Source organism: Pleuronectes platessa, chromosome 4 (assembly GCF_947347685.1).
Source record: "Pleuronectes platessa chromosome 4, fPlePla1.1, whole genome shotgun sequence".
Lineage (NCBI taxonomy): Eukaryota > Metazoa > Chordata > Actinopteri > Pleuronectiformes > Pleuronectidae > Pleuronectes > Pleuronectes platessa.
In genome coordinates, this window is record NC_070629.1 from 13540750 (window position 1) to 13568534 (window position 27785).

Sequence of the window (27785 nt, forward strand, 5' to 3'; positions counted from 1 at the left end):
CTCTCTCTCTCTCTCTCTCTCTGTCTGCAGTTTATTTTCCTTTCCTTCAACTAATTTCTCTTTCTGTAAATCCATAACAAGAATCATATCTTTGACACAACTAGTTTCTACTGGAAGGCCTTTACTAGGACATCTTGGAAAGCAGAATTATTAACTGGAACATTACCGGGCCTTTATTTAAGAGCCTTCCTATACAATTACTGTGTAAAATGCAGATTAATATTCAAGGTCTCAACCTATCGAAGACAACACATGGGTTTGGAAATATATATGGATAAAAGTGGCTGATTAAAGAGTATGGTGCTGTCTGCAGGTTAGAAACTAGGCCATGCAAGCTAGTATGTCTCCAGTTACACGGATATGTGTGTGTGTGTGTGTGTGTGTGTGTGTGTGTGTGTGTGTGTGTGTGTGTGTGTGTGTGTGTGTGTGTGTGTGTGTGTGTGTGTGTGTGTGTGTGTGTGTGTGTGTGTGTGTTTGTGGTCGTCTTTCTTTCCTTCGTGACATGACTTGTGATGTCTGTCTGACAGATGTATCCCTGAAAATAAGGATTTAACAGATAATTTACCTGCTGATTTAGATGCGGAACTCAAATGGTGCCTGTAGTTTACTTAAAAATGACCTGCACTGAGGTGGTCTCCCGTCCGAGTGTGTGTGGATACTTGTGCATAAACTACCAGGATGTAGTGGTTTGATTCCTTTTTCACTCAGTTGTATTCAGTGGGAGGAAATGCATTTTGCATAAAGGTAGCATGAAGATGAAATATTTTAAGCTACGTACAAAAATAAAAACATTCCTCTTTACTGTTTTTCTAACCAGTGATATGCATTAAAATCCAGAAAAAAAGGTTGTTGCACTTGCATTTTTAAACAACAACATAAAAACTCAACTGGCTGATTTAAAGGACTTGCTGTATTCTCCTCTTAAATCATTTCTGTCAAACCTCCAGATTCACAGAGCCCCACTCCTCCTGGGGTAGGAGGAGGAGGTGGAGGAGGTGGAGAAGGAGTAGGTGGTGGTGGCGAGCAGGCAGAGGGCGGTCAGGGCAACCGGCCGGTCATCCAGGAGCTGTGGTTCATCGTCGTGATGGCAGCCATCGCACTCCTGCTGCTGGCCATCGTGTTGGGTGTCATTCTTCATAAGGTGAGGGCCAATAGAGATTCTGTGTCACGGTAAAGGTGAGGGCGACAGAAGGGAGAGCGCCAGACGTCATCACGACACCACAGGTCATTGTAAATGAATGTGAACGGTATCAACTAATCCTCTGAGTAAGAAAGCAAAGGGTAAGGATGGAGAGCCGGGTAACATTTGAATCTGCTTTTACAGTGATATATTGAAGTGAGAGGTCATTTTCAGGATGAGTACAGAGAAAACAGGAATACTTCAAAAAGACTTTCAGTTTACAAGCAGCTTATATAAGGTATAAACTTATTACACTATAAAACTCCAATCAGGTTCTTGTTTCCTCGGCTCAGGCCCTAAACAAACCCCCCTTCCCGCGAGAGAGACCCCCTCTGGTGGCCCTGCCCATGCAGAAGAGGAACCCCATGGCTGTTTACCCAGCCAGCAACTCTGTCTTGGTGAGCTCCTAATTTACAAATCACTATTCAATTAAAAACATGACACACATGATGATTGTTAAATCTATATATGAATATATTGAATGTTATATAAGGCATTTAATATGTATCTCTGAAGTTTTATTTGTGCTTCATTTCTGAAACAAGAAATGGCAAACACAAGAAAAGCAGCCTTTATTTAAAAAATAGATATTGTGTATTGTAAAGAAGGATTCGATAGAAGCATACACATTCTGTATGAATATATCATATACTTCACTCCATGTATAACAACATGCAAACACTAATGATCGGTATGTTTTTCTGTCTGTTAGTGAGGCAGAATTTACTTGTTTACAGTGTAATTGATTATTTTCAATGCATTTCTTTAAACCTCTCACCCTCTCTGCCTCAGTTCGACACCGTGCATGACACAACAGGCTTCTCCAACAGTGTCACACTCAAGGGCTTCACCATGAAGATGGAGGTAAAACCCTGCAGACTCATAAACCCACACAAAAAACAGTTTTTCTGTGCATAATACGTGGTGTGTTTATTCTGTCTCTGTAGGAAGTGTTTGAGGCTAAGTGTGAGCCCTCTGACCACGCCCCTCCTCAGGGCGAGCTCGGGATGCTCAGCGTGAACTCTCTGAGACGCAGCGTCAGCCAAGTGATGGACGGCAAGTCGCTGACTGACGATGGAACGTGGGACCCAAACATCTCAGGCCATGACAGTGGGCTGGTGAGAGACCCTGAATAAAGAAGAATAACTGATGGCTTACTAGGATACATCATATATAGAAAGTGGAGTAAGAAAGGCCCATGAAACAAGCAAATACATTTTAAATTGATACAACCTCTTCTCTTCTGTCTGATAGTTTATGGAAGATGAGGAGTTTGTCGACACCGTCAAAGGCTTCAGCACCGTGAGGAAGGAGCACACCATGTTCACTGACACCAACCTGTGACCTGAGGACGACCTTTGACCCTCACAGGAAAACACAGCCACAGGGTCACATTATATCCACCCGGTTTTGTCTCCAACCCGGAGTTTAAGTGTCAGAGGTCACAACTGTGCGGAACGGATAAATGAAGGAAGAGGAAGAAGACATGATCCGTGATGACACTGTTGGATTAACTGTGGCAACTAAGTGAGAAACGTTAAAACGGGGGAAAAAAATATTTCTATCGAGCGGAAAAAGGAAGAACCTAATTTTGAAAAAATGAAATAAAAGCTTGACATTTTTATTTCTCGTCATCGAATAGAGACTCCTAACACGAACAGAAAATGACAAAACAAAACAAAGATATAGTGGAAGAAGCAGCAGAACATAGTTATGTATCTGGGTATTTTAATTGTTTTTTCCCTTGCTTGAAGGAGTAGTTATATCTAATATTTTTTCAAGATGCATACCTTTTTGTTCACAGAAGGTGTAATTCCCTAGTTAGCACGGACTGTGAGCATTGAGCAGCTCCAACACAAAAACCTGACTTTTATGTACCATTCCATATGATATATATAGGAAAAAAAATCCCCCAATAATCCAGGAATTATTATCTGGGAAATGTCTCCAAAAATGTTATAAAGTAATAAATAAATTTCTGGACCTGCATCGAAATTTGAGTCGTCCCTGTCCAATGCTACCTCCTCACACCAGGTTTCGTGCTAATCCGTCCTGTCGTTTTTTCTTAATCTTACATACAAACCAACAGTCAGGGGCGAAATCAGATGCAAGGCTTTAGAATATTAATTGTTGTACAAATGATTTTTCAAATACCTTCAGTAAAATGTTCTGCACTAAAAGCTGCTGCTTAAACAGCCGACATGCAATGTTTGAAAGAATAACATCAGTTAAGTAAACTATTATTCACAATGACGACAATATATTGTGCTCCATTAAAACAGGTCAGCAAAAATCTCACATTTATTTTATTAGATTAAAAACTGGAAAGATATCTGACTATGGAAATAACATTTTCGGTTAATTTCCTGTTGGCGGAGACAGTGAGTCTGAAGATCCTGCAAAGAGCCGACAAAACCACTGGTGCTGCATGGACGAGGGCCAGGACTGTCCAAAGACCATGCAGAGAACATTGGCAGAGTGCAGATCCGCCATGCAGCACCAACTGGACCCAATTACACCATTTGACAGATCTCCCTCCTCTTCCTCCACATGGAAGAGAGCAGCTGTTGTTTCTGAAGGTCTGTGATGAAGGCCAGGTGGAGCAGCCGAAGACTCCAAGTCGATTCCGTGAGAAGTGCTCAGGTACAAATAATTGCCGCCGTTGAATCTGAGCGCACTTTTCAGAAATGTACTGCCATGTGTAGATGCCTTTTTTGTCTTTGATACACATCAGCCACTCTTTTTATTTTTCCATAGCCAGAGTTCCACGGTTTATTTACCTTTTATTTTTTGCATCTACAGCATAACCTGTAATAAAGCGACTGAGTTTTCTCGAGGTCGTGGTATTTCCTATCATGCAGACATACTTTGCACGCATGGAAAAGCACCGGTGCAAGAAGTTGAATGAACAATTGCTTTTTTTTAATGATTTAATGAATTCAATGAATTCTCTGGGAAATCAGCTAAATGTTGATAACTGTCCTACTTTTGCAGTTTTTGGAGAAAGTGAAAAACAATCCTGGATATAACCCTAACCCTCTAACCCAAAATATAATCGGTTCCGTCCTGCCTCATATTGCATCCTTCCACAGACTTTCATGGAAATCTCTCAGTTGCTTTTGAGTAATCTTACTTACAAACAACTTGGCGGAGGTAAGCAGGAGATTGTATTGAAGCCACATTTGAGTTGAGCCGGTGTAGATTCTTTAGAATTTGTCCCCAAATTGTGCCGCCAACGATTAGCAGCAGCTCAACGTCTCTGCAGCCACTCTAGATTTCCTGAGAATTAGATGGTGTCTAATATTTTCCAAGGTGTATCTCACCCCGTTCGTGGATGTGACATAATGCAACATACAGTATGAACATCTGGAATCAGTTTTTTTTTCTCTCTCCCACATCATAGGGAGGGAGCTGCACGCTGTGTGCTTTCTGTATTCATCTGCCCTCCACTGTGTGAACCCAGTGATCCCAGCAGCAAAACCAGTTCTCTGACTTAGTGTTCCACTGAGCATGGAATAAAACATGGATTTACTTTGAAGGTTACAGAACATCTTGATATTTTAACACACTGTGGAATATGTTTTTGGGAGAATGAGAGAGAGACGAGAGTAAACCTTTCAAGTCTAAACAGGTTTCTGATGAAAGCTGAGGGAACAAACTCCAGGTCAGAGGTTGTTTTCACCTGTTTTTTGAAGCAAATACAGAAGAACCACTTTTATACACTTGAGATTGTTTACAGACATGGGTGTCTACATACTGTATCCACGGAGGGTTGCATACTGCCTTTCTGATTGTGATTGCTTTGCATACTGCTGCGGGTCCTCTGATCATCACAGAGCAGCTTCATATCAATCTGAACCTCATGTGACCTGTGGAACAGAAACCTTTATTGTGATCCATGCAGCGAGGATGTTGTGCAAAAAAAAATTATGAAACTGGCAACTGACTCTCTCTAGTCATGAATACATACAGTACATTAGTCTCTCTCTCTTTTTCTGACACACACACACACAGATCTGAACACACATGGTTATTGTATCAAGATGATTATTTACATAAAAAACAGCTTTCTTAAGAGGCTGTGGCTGGATGAGCAAAACAATGTGCAAAGTTTTTCCCTGATTCTGACGTTTTTGTCCACACCTTGATCGACAGAGCATACGCTGCTAACTATAGCTGTGATTGTTGTCATATCAGTTATACAGGTGCATCTCAAGGTGCTTGTGGAAAAGTATTTTTTTTTAAGGGAAACTTTAATTTATTCTGGATTCATTACACGTAAAGTGAAATATTGAAATTGAAAATATTTCCAGGTGGTTTTCATTGTGATGATTACATCTTACAGCTATAAGTATTTGAGTATTTCCTAAGATCAATCAATAAAGGATTTAAATTCAGCCAATACTTTGCCAGGCCTCCTTTTAGAGTTATTGCATTAATGTGGCTTGGCATCTGAAAACAGGACTTTGGACCACTGACCAAGAGATACACAGTATTTATGGTAATTTACTCAAACTCAAATTTAATATTGTAATATTTTCAGACACACCTGTATAGGTGTAAATTAAGTATCTGAATCCCATTTTATTGTTTACTCCTATGTGCACATTAGGCTGGTTTATTAGGTTATGGAAGTCAAAAGTTGCAAGGAGTTCAGATCAGTAACGTTCAGTGCTGCTCTTCACAGCAAGGATTGTTTCTCTGACATCAAAAATCTAATCTTAAAAAAGTTGGTCTATTCAACAAAAATAGACAAAGTAAAGATGTGTGTATGATGTATAAAACTAGGTAGACATGTTATCAAAAGAACAAACATACTGACTCAAACACGATGGCATGCAGTTGCTCAACCTTCTAAAACAGAAAAACAGGGACTTTCAGATTCCTCTTATCTCTTATTATAAAAGATTGAAACATTACACATACTTTAGTGTCATGATCATTTTGAAAACAACTCGGCTCCTTGTTGAGCAGCTGATTTGTATTCATCCAATCTTGTGAGCTCATGGTGAAGGCATCGGGGCCTGAACAGCCCACAGGTCCTTGGAGGCAAATGTTTTTCAGCCGGCCCGCATGACCTCATTCATAGGGAACGTCTCTGTAATTCAACCATCAGAGCAATTGCACTGTTGTGCTAGATGTGTACAACATTCACTGTAGACAAAGAGCAGAAAAAAAGTCCTCGCTGCTCCTCTTCACAAGGCAGAAAGCCCACAGTCCGCTGAGCGTGGCAAAAGTGTCCACATGTCCTGGCCTCCAGCTAATCAATGATGTTCATGTGCTGATTGCTGGTGGGACTCTGTGTTGCCTTTTTTCAAACTTTTGGGATTCTCTCCCATCTCATGCTGGAGCTTCACAGCCCAGGGCGAGGCGGTGGGCGTGCAGGGGGAGGGGCTCGACCAGGAGGAGGTCCCTGTGGAGGAGGAGGCAAGGAGCCTGTTGGGGAGGCGGGAGGTGAAGGGGTCGATGAGGCCGCAGACGGCGCTGGTGTGGGCATGTTGGTCGGAGGAAGAGCGCGGTTGGGAGGTGGCGTGTAGGGGGGAGGAGTGATGGGAGGAGAGGGGCTGGGGGAGGTGGGGGGAGGCGTAGGAGGCAATGATGGAAGGGTGCAGGAGGAGAAAGACGGAGATGATGGAGGGCTGCTGGGGGTCGGTGGGAGGGTGCCCTGCGGCGGCGGTGGACTCTGGCTCGGGGGGTTGTAGATGGGAGATGAGTGAGGGTAGCGAGGAGGGGGAGACTTCATGCGGGTGAAGTTCATGCATTTGCCCTGAAATTTAAAAACAACAAAAACATTTATAAGAAGAACATGTTGGTTGTGTGTGTGTGTGCAGCATAAGTGGAGCATCTGGTTTTAGGGCAAAGATTAGAACACCCTCATTCACTCCGCCCTGACATTAGCTCCCTTCACTGTATAATGAGCACCAAATCTAGATTTTGGACACTTGGGAACCAGCATGACTTTGCACACTGGCCCTGTAGTTCTTCAAAACAGAGAGTTTTTGTGTTGTTTTGTTGGCAGAAAGTTATATTGTTCCATTGTGTTCCATTTCTTAGGGTACTGCATAGTATGTTAGAAGGGCGCTCAATTCAATTCATTTTCATTTTATTTGTGTAGCGCCAAATCATAATATACATTATCTCAAGGCACTTTTTCCTACTCCTTAAAATTATAGAGAAACCCAACAGTTCCCTCAATGAGCAGCACTTTGGTGACTGTGGGGAGAATCACTCCCTTAATAACTGGAAGTAATCTCTAGCTGCACCAGACTCGGTGTGGGCGGCCATCTGCACCGATCGGACGTAGGAGAAATCAGGGAAAATGTTAAAAAGCAACCGATCCCACAATGTTAAAGAAAGTGGAAAAGGAAATTCCCGTTGTCCTCTGATCCAGATCCACAAAGTTCCGTGATTCATGAAGCTGAAACTGATTTTCTTTAAGACACTCAGTGCACATAATGAACCCTACAACACAGCAGCTGATTTTATCAGTGACCTTATCCAACATGCTAACCGTAGGCTAACTGTTTACTGGCACCAAATCCTGAGAGAGAAATATGTGACAGCCTAAATGCAAGGGGTCGTAATAGCATTTATTTTGTCCACTGATTGAAAAGAAAAGGAGAAGCTTTTTTCAGACAAGAAGTTAAAAGAGTTTAGTTTATTTGTGCATTCAGTTGACTTGTGTGATAAACTTTTGATTAATTTTGTCCGTTTTTTGGCTCAATATGTTAAAGAGAGAATGATAGAGAACCAATGTTGAAATGTGAAATCCCTAATAAAATTGATATGAAATGTTCAAGTTGTCATTATAATAACTTCATGTAGTAGATTAACTGTTGTGATTGTTTCTGGGTGGCCAGGGTCTTTCTGTGTAGAGTTTGCATGTTCTTCTCGTGTCTGTGTGGGCTCCTCTCCAGGTACTCCGGCTTCCTCCCACAGTCCAAAGACATGCAGGTTGGGATTGTATTACTTAAAGACTCTAAATTTACCATTTGAGTGTGAATGTTTTTTGTCTTCGTTGGCTCTGCGTTAAACTGGCGACCTGGCCAGGGTGTGCTTATGTGATAAGTTCCCACCTGACCCTTACAGGATAAACGGTATAGATAATGGATGGATAGATTGTTTCTCATAATGCAAAGAAACTATATGTGCTGCTTGCTTGAAGAAGTCTGCTTGTCTAAATCATGTTTCTTGGACAAAACACACTTTTCTTGCTCTGACAGCTGAATTAGTCTAAGACATAAAAACGTCCCTCGCTGCTTGCTGTTACAAATCAGGCGGACTGATGACTGGAGCAGAAGTTTGTGTGCCTCTCACTTACTGAAGCCTCATCCACTGTCAGCCCAGATCTGCACGACAGCACTTTACTGTCAACAGACCTCAGCCTGCACACGCTTGAATTCTCAATCACAGCTTTATGGGAAATTATAGGGAATTTATGGGGGCGTTATGGACCATGTGCTGTAAATGCTCTGCTCAAATGAACAAGTTAACCTGCCATCACTCTGTGATCCAAACCAAAGTGAGGTCATGCAAGAGAGACGATCATATTCCAGAAACAAGTTACACCCCTGGACAGCCGAACCGAGGGGATCAGGGAGGGGCAGTGAACTGATAAGGAGTGAAAGCTCTGCTCGGGTTACCACCAGGGCAAAATGACCTCAAGGGAAAATGATGCATGTTAAACAGTCGAAAAGGATGGAACAAATCAACAGAACCTGTATTTTTACTCCTTTAGTTCTTATTCTTAAAATCAGTCAGACCTAAGAGAACATGTGTGATAACAAAATGTTGGAATATGTCTTATTTTGAGTTTCTAACTTGTTGCTGTTCCCTGTGTGTGATCCCTTTAGTCTTTTATTGGCTCAGAAACATATGAGTTGTTACAGGAACCTGACTTAAGTTTATCTCAGGCACCAGTTAGTGGGATCAACAGCCCCCCCCCCGCTGCTGCATTCATTTAGAGGAAGTTATAAAAGCGAGGCTTCGACAAGAGACTCCTAATTGCAACCAGAACACGCTTGTTTACTGCGTATCATCAAGGATACTTGACCCAAGCCTTTTTTCCCCAGTGCACTAATGAACAGCTTTATAGTGAGGAGGATTCACTCCTACACTTCTAATTACAGAGCAGTGCATCAGCTACACTTACTGTACTGGAGGGAGTAAAGCGAGGAACGTGACCCTGGGAATTTAACTCCAACTTCAATATTGCTTCATCTGAAGTGTAGCTTCCCATGCATATTGTTATATCGTCGGTACACCCTGGCCATTACATCAATTTGAAAATATACCAAAGCTTAAGTCGTAGAGCAACTCATGTTTTGAATTCATGTGCTAGTCATTTTTCATCTTCATCTCACATAAACTTCCCCTCTCCTTCTCACCTCTGAGACATTCTCACATCGTAGTATTGACATTTACTTCTTCTCCCGCTCGCTCCCAGGTCTCAAACTTTGCTCACAGTGGAAAAGGTCAGCATTGTTTTTTCAGTCACTGAGCTGTGTTTGAAGGATCCTACAGTCTCCGTGGAGAGCTTTGTTCTCTGTCTCTAGTCCTGCAGCAGATCAGTCTCAGTGTGTTGCATTAACGTCTCATTGTTTAGTCACTGGGCCTGGTTGTTTCTGTGGTAAACTCCCCTCTCTTGTTGCAGAGGGGCTTTCTGGAGGCGTTCACAGGTCTCAAGTGTGAAAGGCTGTAGAAAGGCATTCAATTTATCTTTCAACACATACAGTAGCTAAAGGGGATTAACACGTGTTTTATTTTATTTAGCAAATCTAAAGATTTATTTGCAGCATAGAGGAAGGAGTATATTTGCCATAAGCTAATGAAGAGTTACACCTCGTGATGCACCAGGTGATCTTACAAATGTAGACTGGAGGAGCAAGGGATCGAACTACCATCCCTGTTGTTGATGGATGATCCTCTCTACCTCCTGAGCCACAGCCTTGATGTTGGTTGAAATAGGCTGTTGTAAGTCTGGCCCCAGTGATATAAGGTTTTGACTTATAACACATGGATCAATAATACTCTTTATATATCTGTAATAATATCTATGGAAACAAAAAATTGTGTGTAAGTGTGCATGAAAAAATAAACATATCTTCTTCGGCAATTTTAAGAGCTCCATTATGTCCAGATTTAGCATATTACACATTGTTTTACTTTTGTGAATGAGAGCGATTGTAATGCCTGTCTTTGGTGCAATGTTATCCAAACTCCAGTCAACCCACATTACGATCTTCTCTGTAACTGTTTTATCAACTGAAGCATTCTGAAGTACTCTGAAGCACTTCAAAGTAAAAGTCACACACACATTCTGGATTTTGCGTCATTTTTAATCATTTGTTGGTGATAGATATCAATAAAGAATAAAAATAACATAAGTGGAAGAGTTTTTCCAGCTCTCTTATAGTTAGATATTGTTTAACTGAAGTGGTTGTACGCTGGAACTGCAGGGGAATAGCCTCTTTGTCTATTGCCATGTTTGAATTGTTTGCGTATTTGTAAAACGCCCAAATTGTCCATCACCAGATTCAGATTCATTCTCCCAGCTTGTTACATACTGTATCACATACCACTTCCCTCCACCCCACAATCTGGACTTTGGATACAATACATTTTCCTTTTCATGATGACTTCACCAGCCATCGTTAGATTGGTGAGAGCTGTATCCAGACACTGCAGTATCAATCCCAGCTCCCTGCAGGCTTTTCCCATGAGCCTCTCTGTGCACAACTTATTGCGCACAGCTGGTCTATTTACTCAGCATTGTCAGATGCAAACAAATCTACAATCTGACAAACCCTACTGCACAACCAAGGCCTTATGTCATTTAAGGTAAAATACTGGCTGAATAATGATGCATGAGTTCACTTGTGAAGTGTTTTTCTTACCTTGTCCCCTGGATGAGGCCTCATTACTGACACACGGTCGTAGCCTTTCCTCAAAAGTACCCACAATGCTTCCAGTTTGCTCTGTGGAAAGACAGAGAAGACAAAAACCTCCCTTTAGCATTTTCTCCCACACTGTGCACCAAACTCCAGCTGCATTCCAAATGAACAGTATTATCCCCATTCCTACAGTCGTTTCAAAGTGTCACACTGAAATCATTTCAGCTGCTTGTGAACTGGCTCTTCATACTTTTGAACACAGCAAATACTTTGAGGATAGGGGCCGAAAATGCAGCTGTTTTCCCTCACTAAACAAAAGTGCTTGGTGTGCAGTGCTGCTCCCTGGAGGTGAGTCCAACAGGGGTCTGGTTTCTATTAGCGATCCCCCCACTGACTGGGAAGGCTTCAGAACAACTCCTTTAACCCCGTGCTGGCCCTCGAGGATGGGCCTGTGTGCCAGTAGTCACCAAAACGTTATTACCTTAACACATCTCATGCTACTTTCAACAACATTTTAATAATGCCATTACTCATATGTCCACAGCCAGATTAACAACAGATGTACTTTTGCAGTAGGCCGACACATGCTAACAGCTGGAAAAAAACATAATGTCTCAGCAAAGCTATTAAACAATCGTAAATGCAATTATAAACTAAACATAAGCTGAGCTTTACGTCTCACAAATCCTCCACCATATGTTTTGTATGTCGTACACATGAAACTCATAACTTCTATATGTTTGCCATTCTTAGTTGTTGTCAGTGCTGAGACTTGAAAGAGCATCTGCAGACCAAACGCACTCCCCAGCCTGTTTCCTCCTGCAGTTACTCGCTAGGGTACCTTAATTGGCGAGTACCACTTGCGTGGCCCCGGGGGTTTTTGCATGCCATTGTTGAGAATCCGTGTGGAGGGCAGCTCGTACTCCTGCTCGGGCAGCTTCACTTTGGCATTTTTGGCCTTTTCCAGCTTTGCTCCTTCTTCTGTGGAGCCTTTCTCACCCCAGCGTACCTGAGGATATCGAAAATGATGACAGTTGCAAAGACAACATTTAATGTTTCAATTGTGGAAAAAGATGGTTCTGCATACGTGCAGTTAAATTTAGAGCTGCTGTTGTGCTCCATAATTAGAGCAGGCCTAAAGATCTAAGCAGTTTACTTTAAAGGTTCCCCCTTTCTAATTAAGTCATCAGATCTCACCTCCATCCTTTTGATCCCACCAACTCCTCTTCCTCCGTAGTAGGAAGCATCCACAGTAGGCCACTTCTTCTTCGGGGTATCAAAGTCCTCATCATCCTATGGGACAGGGGCAGGAAGTAGGTTTTATTGTGATATATCATCTCAAAAAAGGCTTACCACCTACAGCTAACAAGCTTTTGTGGTTCATGTTCACATGCCCAATAATGCCCTAGGAGCTAACTCCTAATGGTAGATGCCTTCTCATTTGTCACCATGCGGCTCATTTGAGGTAATACTCTGTCTCCTCTCCCCATTCTGTCCCCTCTGAGCCTGTCATATTAGAGGAAATTACAAAGCCCACTGGGCAGAGTTTGTGATGTTTCAGCTCTTTTATACACCCTCTAAGATTCATAATCTACCAGGATGTCGAACACAGGAAACCATAATGAAGTCTGAAAGTTGTCTTTGAGGCCGTGGCTGCCACTGTAGTCTGGTTTTCAAAACAATTCTCCAGTTAAACGGATGTTTCAGTTTAACTCAGGGTAAATAAATACAGACTGATATATGTCACGCAGTTGCATGCAAGCTTTGGGCAACTGAAATAATGTTATTGGGTAAATTTGGACTTTTTCTACGAAGGTCTGAACAGCTCCAGCTCCAGCAACCATGAATAAAAATCTGGATTACAAAACGGTGGTGTTTAAACAGGACATAGAGGTGCAGAAAACAACAGTAGAAGTCAGAATTTCATTATTATTCTACGAGGGCGTTAACTCACATCACAAATGATGAACTGCTAAATGAGTGAAATCTGCGTTTCATGCCAGGGAGTGAGCGAATGACACAGCGTGGTTACTGAGGTTCGAATTGCCAGAGTAAACTCAGCAATTACAGAAACTAAACATTTTCAGCTGTCTGAATATTAAATGATGAGTTGTTTTCCTTTCTTTTTGAGTCATAAGAGAGAGATCAAGCGGAGACGGAGCAGCTCTCACCGAACTCTCCTCTTCAAGTGGAGGTGGGGGTTCGTGGATGATCTGTGGGGGGGGGGGGGGGGGGGGGGGGGACGACGACATGCATGAGAGGAGAAAGAAGGAACATGTTGTTACACATGGGAAGATGACAAAACTTACACACTCGTGTATCATTTGCGTGTTAAAGTAATGTCTTCTCTGTGTGCAACACGATGGTTACACAACACATGGCTGAGGAATTGGATCTTCTTTTTTTTTCAACACTGACCTAGAAATCTGTAATCCAGATTGTTTGGCCTGAGGTTGTTGATTAGGAGAAACGAGGAGTAACATGCTCATAAAAACTGCTCTTATTTTCGGTATAAAGGAATTATACTTTTTGTTTATCCTAGTATGTGTTTTTCTACTTCCATTTTCCCCAATGTGTTGTACAGCAGCAGCCTTGAAGAATTGCACACAGACAGAATGTAGTTCTAAGCATGTAGTGTTTAGTCTATCTTTCACCATCCACCTCTTCTCTTTCGCCCGTATATAAGTATATGAGCAGTGTTTATTTTTCCAACACTGTTTCTTCTACACTTAATGCACTTAGGAAATTAAGGAATCCTGATTCTTATTTGGGATTTTCCTCCATGTGTCTCCAAATCCTGGAACACGAAACGATTCGCTGTGGTAACCTAGCATCACTTTTCCTAAACAGACTTACTTGCACAGAGTTGAGTTTGCAAAGAAATGGACATGATCAGAAAAAAAAAGTAAAGGGAGGAAAGGCCATGTTGTAAAAGCTGACATCTTTCTCTGGCACCTCTCAGCTCTATGCTGGTTCCAGCTCTGGAAACATTGGACTGGACTTTGAAGAGACACCCCGCTTTTAATTTGAAAGGAGAAATACAGATTTTGACAGAAGGCAACATGAGTAACAAGAGAGTTATTTGAGATATTGGGATGTTGGCAGTTTGACCACATGGCACGGTGTGTTATTATATTTTCTTTTGTTACTGTTACTGTTACTGCAGAGAAAATGATTGTTACAAATATTTTTCATAAAACTTTATTCCTGGAGTTAGTAACAAAGATATTAAACCAAAACCTTCGTCCTATGTGGGTTTCTGTTTCCACGTCACTAGTTGGAAACTGAGAGCTATTACTTGTGGAGGAATTGACTAAATCTTCCAGTGTATATACTGAGGCTGTTTTGGGAGGTGAGACTCAGAGGTCACCTGCTGTGACCTTTAGAAACACAGATTGTTTAAACAGCAGAATAATTACTTGAACACACATTCACCCAGTGGCCTTGACCTCCTTCTCTGGACTAAATTCAGCTGCAGGGATCCAAAGGAGCCAGATGCCCTTGTTGACTCATGACTAACCTTCTCACCATGAGAGTGTTGTTAAGGTTAATAAGATGCCTTAGGGGGAGTTAGCCAGACAAGACAGACCTGAAAAAGACATTGCTGCCTGATGCATTGTCCACAAGCAACATTGCTGCCTTCCAGGCCTGTTTCAGACCATCTAGAGTTTGAAGAAACTAGTTAGACCAGTAGCCATCTGTAAAGCAGCATGTGTGCATCTTATTTTTGCATCTTATTAGTGTTTGAGAAAACTCACCACAGTGCAGCAAAGAGGCCAAAACCACCAGAGAAGAGCCAAGATCAGGAGCAGCATCAGGATGAGCAGGGCGATGGCCAGGATGGTCCCATCAGACTGTAACAGAGACAGACACGTCAACTCCCACAGTCTGAATAAGTAGATGCACTAAATCCATGTAAACCACTTCTCTGGGCTCGATGCTTCATGTAGGAAAGAGGCTCTTATGATCTTATGGAGCCTTTTCAAAGCTGGTTACACCAAAGACAATGACTGCTTGTGCTGAAAAACCTCAAATAATTTGCATCCATCATTTAGACAAGTGTTTATTAAGTTTGTATTTCACGGTTTTGACTGATCCTTCTTGGGCAATGTCAGTTGGGATTAGTGCCTGGCCCACTGTATGTATGGATGGATGTTTTGATTGGTTTTATGTGTGTGTTTTCTATCATTATTGCTATGCAATGTACCATGACCTCATAATATTCCAGTTTCATAGTTAAATGCTAGTACAGTGAATTGTACTCACACATCCCACTGTGGTTATTGTGACTGAGCTGGAGATGAAACTGAGACCCTCGTTCATACTGACGTAGAGATTTGCTACCCTGAAAAAGAATTTTTTTCCATTTGTCATTTACTGGGGTCTTTAAAAACAGAGCAGATGAAACCTCTCATTCATTTGAATAAAATCTAGGACTTACATCCCCTCATCTTGAAGCACTGGTGCAGGGCAGAGAAGATATGTGTCTTCCACAATCAAAGGCTTCACCACTAGAGCACACAGGGGGAAAGGGATCATAAAAACCAGCACAAGAATCAGCCCAGTATTCAAGTCTTGTCTTGTGTTCATGTTCAGTGGTAAAGTCACTAACATACAAAGCTCGAAAAGCAGGAGATTCATTCACAAGTCATGACCCGAGTCACCTTTCAGATTGTATCATTATTTAGCCTGATTAAAGAAAGATTTCTCTACTGACTGATTAGCGCCACATTACTTCATTTTAATTCAATAAAAGAAGGGAGTACATGTTCTTCACTCAAATACAAAAAAGAGGTTAGAGAAAAGAGTTTCTTCAAAAACTGTTCTTTGTTGTCTGCTGAGCTAGGACATATGTATTCCCCTCAGAGTCATCACTACAAGCTGTTTCACCGCAGCTTTTGTTTTTCAGGCAAAATTTAGATCCCTGTCCAGTTGGCTTTTTAGGAAAGTGGCTCCAACGAGTGTCGTCCCACCAGGCCTGTCTGTTTATCCTGGCGAGGGGAGAGCATACCCCAGGAGTGAGGAAATCAATCACAGCCGGTCATGACTGCTCTTACCTAAAAACAGCATGCAGCACAGTGGTACGGGTGTACAAATAAAAATATGCAACCACCTCGGCACTCAGAATGGCCTTACAACATGAAAACAACATGAAAAAGAATAAAGAAAAAAAACTACAGCAAAGTCAAACATTCTAACAGTCTTCAGATTTCCACTCTTTAAATTCCCTGAGTGAAAAAGATGGAAAAGCTGGCAAACAGTCAGAAAGTTTAACACTGTTTATTATAATAAAGGTGTTGGTAGGTTGGTAGTTGCTAGGTTTGACCGTGGTGCCCTGCAGACTACAACTTAGATTTTTTCTAAAGCTGGTCTAATCATAAGAAAGACCAAAAAATGGCACTTATTGTTGGCAAGCTCAAGACAGTATAGAGTCAGACAGACAGTTGTATATTTGACTGCTTGAAGACTTAATATATAGGTCAGCCATATTATTTTAGGAAATACACTTAATAGCTGATTTGCGGAGAGATGGATGAGAAGATCAATGTCTCGTGTGTAGGGTATAATACTATGCTAGCTAGCTAGCTTAGCATAGAGACTTGGAACAAAGAAAAATAGCGGGAGGTTCTCTGTACCGATGTTTTCGCAAAAGCAACAAATCCTCTGCATTATTCAGGCGAGAAATATGATAATTTTAAGCTCCTGGTACGATACTTCAACATTTCCCATCTGGCTACGGTCCAGAGACAGGAAGCGACGCATTAACTCTGCTGCAGAGATCATGTGATTTTCTTTTCAATACACAGACGCCATCGTCTGTCATTCATTAGAAGTGACATCCAGTCGCTCGCAGTGAATCCAGCTGGGGATCCCCTGCTGTGTTCTCTCATCAAATTCTCTTCTTCTTTGTCTAGTTTATTGGTGGGTGGCAACCAACATCAAGGTGCATTACATCAAATTCTCCTGAATTTCAAAAGACTTTATACTTTATGTGACTCATTGGACTCTTGCTGCCACTGGGATGTTTCCAGGCAACCATTGGCAAATATTCCGTAGAACCACCCATTACATACCCTGTTTTTTTTATAGATTAAAATCATGGGCTATAAAAGCTTTCATCAAAGACAAGCTAAGTTTCCCCCATCCTTACAGTCTTTATGCTAAGCTAAGTTAAGCTAACCAGCTGCAAGCAGGAACTTCATACAGACATTAGAGGAGGATGGAGGTTCTCATCTAAATCTTGGCAATAAACTGAAAAGCACATGTGCCAGAATGTCTCTTCCTTATGTCTTGTCTCTTTATTTACATTGTTCAGTGTTGTCCAATGCAACAAAACAATGGAGAGCTCAGAGCAGGACCTGCCAAAACCCAGCACGCCTCACTGTATTTTCTGCTTCTTTTTCCTGGCAACACAAATTCAAACACCAATTCATCTGCTCGGCACATGTTAGTTACATATTGCTTCTGCTTTCTTTCTTTCCTTTCCACCATTTCACCATATTTGCAAAGTATGCTAAGGGCTGGAGCGAGTCAACGAGGGCAAGTAAAGATGTAGCCCATATATAGTTTTCTCTGATACACTATCTACCCCATGTTAATCTGCAGCTGAGCTGACCATGGCCTAATTATTTTCATTTAATGTTTACCCCTGATGTGACGTAAACAAGTTCCAGAGAATTGATAATTGTGTGTAAACAATTTGGAGACGTGGATGCATCTGGAGGAGGAGAATAAGTGTAATGGAGCTGACTTAAGGAGATCATATTACTCAAATTGTTTCCACATCCACTGTTCGTCTGCAGGAAGTGGTGTGATGTGTCATACAGAAATAAAAATCATCCACAGGGATTGTTTAAGTTTGTTGAATTCTGAAAATAATGGATGTTTGCTTTGTTTGAAGAATTTGATTTAAAGAGCAAGATGCCTTTGTTGAAAGTTGATGGCAGTACCAAATTACCCATAATTAAAGGGAAGGCTCTCTGGGAAACTAATAAATAATTCATAAATATACTGCCTGCTGTGTATGCAGTATATTAAGTAAAAAACAGTGTAACCTTATTGCAACATCTCAATAAACCACAGTGTAAAGCAGAGTTGACAGAAGTGATGTCATCAAAAGTTAATGATGATTAAGTAATGAATTCTAAATTCTAATCACTGAGAAAAGAGGATGCACTAACATGAGGTCAAAAAGAAACATGTCAGTTCATCAGAGGAGCAGATGTGGGTTAGTGCCTCGTGTCTGGTGAATAACTTGCTTTGAAATTTAACCAGCACCTCCTGCAGCTTCTGCAGTGTGCACTGGATGAAGTGGTTTTAACAACTATTACACTGAGCCACTTGTAAGCGTTGTGGGGAAACTGTCTGTATCCTTGAGGCCTTTTCATTCCGTCTGCCTCGTGTGTGGTTCTGTCTCTGGCTGTTTTCCAGGTTGTAAAATGGCACAGTGCGTTGTTTAAGGTAAAAACCGCTATGATACCAGTAACACCAGCATAGATGCTTGTTGGATCAAAGAGGACTCCAGCCCAGTGGCTCACTTGGTGTTTGACGAGCAAGACGCTCAATTACACGTAATTCTGATTACGTGTATTCCAGCTGCTTTTATTGCTAATGAACTGGTTTTGAGTTAGATGGTATTCACTCACTTTTGGTGAGGGTGTCGTTGATTCGGAAGCTGCACAGGACTTTATCAACATTTCGGGCGTGGAGGAATCCATTTCCTCTCACCACCACCTCGAAGGTCTCTGGGTGAAGAGAAGAGAACAACTGAAAATAAAGTTATTGGTTTTTTATGCTTTTTGTTCCAAAGTAGTACCCAAACTCTACTCTACTACAATTTCCTTGTCAATATAATTACTGACTTTGAATTTCTTAGGAAACAAAGATATGTCGGAAATACTGTGAATACTTGATGTGTGGTATGACGCTGCAGTTTCTCTGAGACTAAAACCACAAACCCTGCACGTGTCAGACTGACACTGGAAAACAAGGATATAATTTGTGTCAAAGTGCTGAAGCTCATATTGACACACAGTCTGGGTTACACGAGTGTGGACTATGGATTGTAAATACAGATGGACGACACATCTCCACGTCCTCACGTCCTCCTACTCTCCAGAAATGAAGCCAAAATACCCAGGATATATCAGCTTCTGTCTTGAGCTGAAGTCGTTATTTGGATCCAGAGTCTATGCAGTAGCAATCAGTGGGTGGAACCGCAGTGGAGGGGCCACTCGTAGATTCGGTCAACCAATTGAGAGTGAGTCCCAGCTGTCAATCATGATTTTTCACCTATTTTTCCAACTTCAAAATCGCTAATTAAAAACAAACTTACTGGAAAAATAAGCACTTGATTAAAGACCTTAGATAAGAACTAACAAAAAAGAGAGAAAGCATATTTTTTACATGAGAAAAATGTATTGGATGTGTACTTTGATTTTTTGATATGGTCCATATCTGCTAAAATTAAGGCAGCAGGTCTTATGACCTCTCCAGCCAACCACCAGGGCGCAATCAAAATGCTTTGGCTTCACTTGTGTCTATCGTGTGGACTCTCTTTATTTACAGTCTATGCTTTGGACTGTTAAGACAGTCCAAAGCCTGCTTCATAGCAGAGCTGCCACTACAGCCTGTCTGTGCTTCTTATGAGGAGTTTTTATCAGTTATTCTTATACTGAAGATTACCTGTGTAGGGAATTTGTATTTAATTCCCTGGTGAGGAAATAAACCATCAGACTGAGTGATCAATTCAATGATCTAAAAGTATTTAATTAATGGTCAAGAAACAATTTACAGAGAATAGTTTTGAACACAGACAGAGTTACTGAGCAAACACTTGGCAAAGTGGAACAGAATCCTCAACACCACTGCAGGTATCAAGGATCTGACAAAGGGCGAGGTGAGATGTGCCAGCTTCTATGCACAGCTCAAGGGTTCACGTCATCCTTTGATATCATGCAGGCAGGACATGTCCAGGGGTCAGACTTTATTAGAGAAGGGGCAAAATGCCCCCCTCTCTCCTGAGTGTATAGATGTAGGGCAGAACATCAAATAGTCACAAGGACATTTAAGCTCAAACTAACTAACATTTCCTGATATCAGACAGATGCAAAGATTAAGTTAAATTTATATAATGATGTTTCCTCAGGACAATCCAACTGAACTTTGAGCATAGCTGTCAGGACAGGAGGATCTGTCACATTTCAGAAGAGGACAGTTAGATTCAATAATTTCCATGACATTACCTTTTTGAGCATCCTAATGAGAATGGAGGGGAATAAAATATCTTACCTCCTGCACAGATGCTGGAGGGCTCTGCTGCCAGAATCTCAATGCATGACTTCTTCAGGATCTGAGGAGACGAAGGGAAGGAATTCACAGAGTTCATCAGAGCAGCAGCAGGCCCCTGGCTTTGTAGTGTCCTTTAACTCTCAAACATTTGTTCTGCTTAATCACAATGTGAGGAGAATATTTTGATCCTGGTTTTCAGTGTAGTGTCCATGTCTTTTGTATTGCAGTACGTATTCTCATCTTGACAGAATGACTGCTTTTAAGTTTCCATTTGTGTTCTGCAGATGTGTCTGTACTCAATGCTTTCTAGGAACAAACCCACTATAACTCCAAGAAGAAGACAGATTCATGCCTCACAGTCTCACTCATAAACTTGGCTAATCTGCTCCAGGTGACAGTCAGCTCAGTCAGCTGTCTGACCTTTAACTCCTCAACAATCCTTGTAACCCAGTTACAACTACTCCTGCATGACAAACATTTTTTTTTTTCCAGCGACAAAAGTTTAAGTAAACACCACCTAGGTTGGTCTGAAGAGGTACAGCACAAGTTCTGATCATGTTTGGCTGAGTCGTGTTGACCAATAGAAAAGTCACAGTAACAGCAGGTTTTCCTGGAATTCTGTTCCTGGCCGGGCTCCATGGATGGAGTAAGTTATTATGCTTTAAACCTATTTAGTCTTGATTGCTGCGAGCTATTCAATCAGTGAGTGTGCTAAAGGAGAAGTGAATACAGACAGTTATATTAGCCTGCTTATCAATCCTGATTGCAGTTGGTGTTGTTTGAGTTAGTTAGTTAAAGTTAAATGCTTACCGAGTCAATGACCCCTTGCAAAGCCTCGAATCCGTCATTTACAGGAAAGACATGGTCCTTACTATCAGCAATCTTTGCCAGCTATAGAGGAAACGTTCATTTTCGTGAAAATTGTCTGATCAGAAGCAGAATCACAGGCAGGATACTTGATTATGGGGCAGTACATATGGACATTATTAACTAAATGAAACAATAAGCTTTTTCATAGAAGACAAACTAAAACTATTTTAACACAAAGTAGAAAAAAAGGCTTCGAGTTGGTCTAGATGCCTTTTTTCCCCTGCAATGATCAGGCCAAAATTACTTGGTTAAAAGCTTCAGAGACATTTGTAATACATTTCACGTCCTTACATTAGCTCTAGCTTTCTTCTAGGAACACAGTTGGCAGTCTGAACTAACTTGTATAAACAATTTAAACTGATACAAAACAATAGGATCTTTGTAATCTAAAGCAATTTACAGCTACTTGAAAAATTGGTTTTGAATTACAAAGCTTTAAATTGATAATCTTGTTTTCCAAAATGCTTCCTGAAACCCAGATGTCACCAGACACTTCCACACACCTGTGTCTCATTGAAGTCCTTCACCCCCACGCAGTAAACCGAGGCCCCCAGACTTCGGGAACGGTTGGCCTATCAGACACACACACAGATTCACAGCAAAAACAGGAAGAAGCTCAACACCTGGGGTCAATTACACCTCTGCATTTCACAACATTGTCCGAAACATGGTGAAAATAGACTTGTGTGGGTTCGACCTCTAAAAAGATTTCATAAGAGGTTGAGTAACACCATATTTCATCTGAAAAATATTAGTCAGATGTTATGTGGAATTGAAATGTCACACAGATGCACGAAAACCAAAAACAGCAAGCTCAATACATAATTTCTTTGAATTTTGGTGTTGACACTGAATAGCAATAAGGTGTCCCCCAGCATTTCAGGCTGGGGTGAAAACTTCCTTGTGAGGGCACTCAAAGCTGTTCTCAGGTTTCCTAAAGCCTTCACCTGAAGAGTGTGAATGATCTGACGTGCAAATAAATCATTAGATCCCAGGGCAGACATGCAGAGGACGACTGTGCTCGTATGTAAAAATCTGACAGACATTTTGACCCCGTTTTTCCAGACTAGAGGAGGAGGATCAAAGGGCTGGTGTGTAGGGTGGCAGTGTTTGATGTGGTCCGTCACGTGCACAGTCACATATTTCACCTGGTTCAAATTTGTGAGACCCATTTAACCTCTCTGTAGCTCTCTCACCTCTCTCTCAGCGTAATAGAAAAGATCCTCGTGCAGCTCTCCGTCTGTCAGAGCGATGACAACGCTGGCAGTGCGATAACCTGCCCACAGAAAGAATTCGGTCAATGCTGCTCTCATAGCGTTTCCTCCTAATATGCTTTGCAAATAAATAGGCAGCATTATAAATTCTCCCTGAATTACTTCTCTCACAGTCTATTCATTGTAATCTATATCACACAATTACTTATTATCCCAGAAAGACACACCAGAAATCCCCATTAGAAATAAATACTCATTCTGTGCTTTTATTCAGGTTAGTTTGTGACATTTTTTAAGTATATTATGTTGACTCGTAACTCCGCTACACCACCCACTGTCAATTTGAGTAGGTTCACCTGTTCAATCTGATTCAATCAATTACAACTGCTCTGCCATAAAGTAAACTTTTATGATAATAAAATATATGATTTAGCATTGAGCTCATTAACTTTCATATCAGTTTAATTTATTTCTTTCCTTTAAGTGTATCCAGAAACCAAACAGAATAATAACTTACACACATTGAAAAGTACCTGCCCCCTTTCATATAAATTACTTAAATACTGATGGTCATCCAACTTCTGATTTCCTTTCTTTATATTCAATATCACAAATAAGCTCAAAAAGTTAGATTTTTTTCCTTGTATAATTTTCTTGAAATTAATCAACTTTGACCTACATTGTTGAGAGACGACAAAAATTAAAAAAAAAGATTTGCATGTTACCTTCAGTGTTTCCATAGTATATCTGCTCACTGGCCTGTGAAAAAGATAAGCTGGAATGAAACTATTTATCTGGTAGCATGCGCTGAATGCATGAGTCATTTAGTGCTCAGGACCGGGTGGTGTTATAAGTTTGGAGATATTCTGCAACGGCCGCTCACCCTTAAAATGCCCTCATGCATGAAGGTGTCTCCCCCTGGAAGGACCAGCTGCAGCTCCTCCAGACCTTTGCGAATGCGTTCCCTGAGCAGTCACACAGAACACAAGCTAATACACATTTCTGACAATATACCATCTAATGGAAAATATTGATTATGCAGGATGATTTTCAGAACTTTCATCTGACTAAAACTAAAAGCTGCGAGGCGGGGTAAGAATATAACAGTTTCCATAAGAGCATGCAATTTGGAGGAAATACCAGCAATGTGTAACAGATGAATAAATTGAAACAGCCCTGGTGTGTATTGGCTTGAGAACCTGTCACGCAGCTAGACAGGAAATGAGTCCATTGTAGAATAAGATGTGAGGGAAGCAGTGAAGAGATGATGTGGCTGTAGAGACACTCTACTGAGGAAAGACTAGATATATAAGCTGCCCACAATGTGTCAAAAAGCACATGATGAAGCAGCTGTCTGGACCAGCGACACTATCATCAGATCACAGCGAGGGAAAGTATCTGTCTGGAATCTCTTGATCATAAAAAAGACCTGCAGAGGAATCCTATCTGTGTGTGACCTGTGTCCAAATCTGGTATTACGCTCATTCCTTTTAGATGGACGACAGTGAAGCAGAGTATTGAAATTAATTTTGAGGGGATCTGCACCCACCTGTCTTCTGTCAGGCTCATTAAAATCTGTCCGTCAGTGGAAAACACGATGAAGGACATCCGCAACTGTGGACTGGGGGCAAGGGGAAGAGAGGAATGCATTCTGTTAAATCAATAATCAGTTATTGTTGTATCTTTTCCCACAGTTGCTTTATGACACAACCTGGATATTTTGTCATTACCTTATGAATTTATGAGCTAGATGTTCAACAAAGTGGTAGATTTCTGTCCAGTGGTTCTGCACACTCCCAGATCTGAGAGAGAAGAGAAAAGACAAATTAGATGTGAGGATCCACTCAAACACTTGTGCATTCATTGACCTCTGTCAAGTTAACAACAGACCATGTAGTGTTTTTGAGACATTGGACCTGCGGCACAGAAATATACAAGCCCCTCATCACTCTTGCATTGTGGCAAGTCAGCCAAGACAAAGAGAGACAAATGATTCACCACACTCTGAAGTGGTTTCCTGGATTTGAAAAACAAAAAAAAATTATTGGTCGATTTTTCCTGCAGGTTTGGTTAAAAACAGGTTGAAACGTCATGATTTGACATCTGATACTGACTTGAGTTGGTGGAGAATATCAGGGGCACCGTACAACCACGGCGCCACTCCAAATGATCGGCCCCCCTATTACACAATATATCTAAGCTTTAGTGGGAGGAAGCGGAGATGCATTGTCACCTTTATATACAATCTATGATTTCAATATTGTTCTCATTTCGTCTCTCTGTTATCATGTTGCATCTCCTTGAAATCATTTTGTATCCCATTGTAGTTGTTTGGTGTGGTCCCCTGACCATTCAGTGATCCACCCAGGAAACAGCCTCTGAAGGGAGCATTTGAAGAATAGTTCTGCAAGAGTAAATGCTCATGCAACACAGCTGATTGATCCTTAGATGTAGCAGTTATGTCATGCTCCTCAGATTTCTGTTAACATCTTCATAATGCACCTGCAATTCTCTTTCATCTTAATTATGTGAGTTATTATCATTGGAGTCAGATGTACGTATCCTCATTAGGGTTTCATGCAACCAGGTCGCAGTGGATGTTGATCATCTTGCTCACTACCTCCTCTTTGTTAATGAACTCAGAACAGAGCTGTTGGGACTCACATTTTCCCCTGTGATGTTTTTGTTGGACTTTCTAACAAGGGCCAAAAAGTCCTCTCTGCTCTGTTGTCATAAGGAAGTAAAAATAAATAGATGTAGTAGGAGAAGCTTTTTCAGTATAGATATATTTCCTTTCATGTAATTATGTTCTTATAAATATCAAAACTAAAGTATGTAGTAATGTGTATCAGAATCTTGGTTTTCAAAATGTCTTTCAATCACCAAAACCTCCTGAAACATTTCTTTAAAAGTCTATTTTTCCATTGTACAGAAGCGTCTGGGCCAACAGGCTGAAACAATGGAACATCTGGACCTAATGGAGAGAGGGCCACACAGACATGGAGAAGTGAGGTCAGGCCGATACTCCGAGAGGACATTGAGTGCAGGTGGAGGACATCACTGTTCAGGAGCAACCTAAGTTCGGCCTGGATAAATTATTTTAAAAGGCAAAGCTAAAAAGAGTGATTTTTTTTTCAACGGTAAATGCTGTCGGGTCACACATGCAAATAAGTCTGTCGTTAAAACAAGGTTCTCCCGAACAATCACTCTCTGTTAAACACAATTGCCTTATTTCCCCTCAGAGGAACAGCAGAGTGCCTGGAGTTGGCACTGACATGTACTGTAGGACAACTGGAAAATCCATCAGCGTCATGAAGGGGGGGCTATAAACAGAGGATCCACAAGGAGAAAAGGGGAATGCAAACTGAAATACAACCAAGTCCCTCCTCCAGTATAAGAAAATCTGGAGTTGGATGGACTGGTCAATTTACTGTTGACCTAGTTGGCAAAATATTTTGGCTCATAGCGAACCAATCTTGCGAGAAAAACAAAAGCATTACATAAGATAACTATTCTGCTACATTCCAAAAGCAACAGTCTGGGTAAGTTCATTGTTAGTGCCAAGGAGGCAATGCATATATTAGCTGATAGTATAAAGTGCTTCCCCATCAAGTCTCTCTCAAGTAAACTCAGGTAAACACTTTTCCTGTGAGACACTCACCGTTTTGGGAACTGATTTTACAGATGAGATTATTTGCTTCCTGTTTAGAGCATGGAACATGAAAATAAAAGTTTTCCTTACGAATGCCTTGTGCATTAATCTCCAAGTAATTCGAAACCGCAACTCATCCAATCTCATCTAAAACGTTATTATTGTGATCATGTAAATGATAAACTGTGACAGCGTTGATCAGGTGCCCATGTTGCATGGCTGACAGGAAACAGGCATCTCCAAAAAACTGGTTAGATAAACATGGACTGTTTCTAAATGAAAGTCACCATATGACTAGGTGGGCAGGCTAAACCTCAGGTGTACACCTTCAGATGCGCAGACTAAAAGTTAGACAAGATGAGGAAACAATGGTTCAGAAATGCATGAATTTGAAATAAAAGCCTGAAAGAAGCAGGAGACAAGCATAAGATGACACATATTTACTTTGTGCATTAATTTTCTCTCATAAGAATACACAGTTTGTAAGGCAAGCAGTAGATAGAGGATGATGGAATATTCAATTCAAATTCAGTCACTGGAGGAGGACAAATTTCTTTCTTTCTTATTGAACCCAGTGGTTTTTTTCATATATTTTAACATCCTCTTAACCCCTCCCATCTAACTGTGTCAGATCATGTGTGTCAGACTATACTCACTTGTCCAAAACAAAGTAGAGGTCGAAGCCTCCATAGCACGAGGACGACCCAGCCTGCCTTCTTGCCTGGTCCGGTCCAGCATTTCCAGCAGTGAGCACAACTAATGCAGCACCCAGCACCACTGGAAACCAGAAGTTTCTGCTCCAGTACCAAGGCATTATTCTAGCAGAAGAAAATCTCATACCGATGAGGTGATGAACTATACCAGCTTAATTTATAATAAAATAAAAACTTGGTAGGAGAAGTTGGTCCTTCGTGCAGGTTCAATCCTCCACAGGCGCCTTCAGCATGGAAAAGAAAAAGCCGTAATCCAGACGAGAGCAGTAACTCGCAGGTAGACGTGGAGGAGAGAGAGGAAGCATGAGTGTTGAGGGTCTCACTGTTGTTGTTGTTGTTGTTGTTGTTGAGGCTGTCTCATCACTGGATCCTGCTCAGCATGCACAAAGCTCCACTACTTCATCCAGCTCCTGCTGCTTCTGTTAATGATACAGATATGCAACCGGGATCCTGGAGGTCTAACAACTCTAAGTCTCTTTCACAAGTCTCCTTGTACTCACAAGTCTCTCTCTCTCTCTCTCTCTCCCTCTCTCTCTCTCTCTCTCTCTCTGTCTCTCTCTCTCTCTGTCTCTCTCTCTCTCTCTCTCTCTCTCTCTCTCTCTCTCTCTCAGAGACACACACACACACACACACACACACACACACACACACACACACACACTGTAGGTTAATGAAGACAAAACAGTGGAAACACTACAATCCACTGGCTTGAACTGCCTCCTAGTGGTAATTCATGGCTGGTGACTGTTTTTGTACAATGAGACACAGACTTAATAACTGGTAAAGTAGTAAATACTTTTTTTCGGGGGAGAAATTTTTTTTTTTTGTATTTAGTCATATTCCCATGTGATTTCCATGCATCAACAGCCATTCACACCTTCATTCAGGGGGACCCCTAAACATTCATTTATTGACCTGCATGTTTAATTAATCCATTTCTTTTCCCTACACATGCCCACCATCCTTAGATGA

General features: G+C 41.3%; 2 protein-coding genes and 1 long non-coding RNA gene across 3 annotated transcripts; 2 read left to right on the top strand and 1 right to left on the bottom strand.

Moving 5' to 3' along the window:
• Window positions 1–1047: 1047 nt before the first annotated feature.
• Window positions 1048–3448, top strand: si:ch211-57i17.5 (usherin). Its single transcript, XM_053420602.1, has 5 exons — window positions 1048–1141; window positions 1474–1578; window positions 1973–2044; window positions 2128–2298; window positions 2435–3448. The coding sequence occupies exons 1-5, from the start codon at window positions 1085–1087 to the stop codon at window positions 2522–2524; spliced, it is 495 nt and encodes a 164-aa protein (XP_053276577.1). The 5' UTR covers window positions 1048–1084; the 3' UTR covers window positions 2525–3448.
• A 1597-nt stretch (window positions 3449–5045) lies between these two features.
• On the bottom strand, window positions 5046–27378 carry LOC128439057 (anthrax toxin receptor 1). The gene is made up of 18 exons (XM_053421884.1): window positions 26757–27378; window positions 24179–24250; window positions 23998–24069; window positions 23332–23413; window positions 23174–23207; window positions 22431–22510; window positions 21738–21806; window positions 21175–21255; window positions 20365–20425; window positions 18720–18818; window positions 15515–15584; window positions 15340–15418; window positions 14832–14927; window positions 13245–13286; window positions 12271–12366; window positions 11915–12082; window positions 11077–11157; window positions 5046–6947 (listed from the first exon to the last, which is right to left on the bottom strand). The coding sequence occupies exons 1-18, from the start codon at window positions 26936–26938 to the stop codon at window positions 6534–6536; spliced, it is 1878 nt and encodes a 625-aa protein (XP_053277859.1). The 5' UTR covers window positions 26939–27378; the 3' UTR covers window positions 5046–6533.
• Window positions 19067–26193, top strand: LOC128439058 (uncharacterized). Its single transcript, XR_008338417.1, has 2 exons — window positions 19067–19333; window positions 25381–26193. It is a non-coding gene; the product is annotated as an uncharacterized LOC128439058 (long non-coding RNA).
• Window positions 27379–27785: the final 407 nt, after the last annotated feature.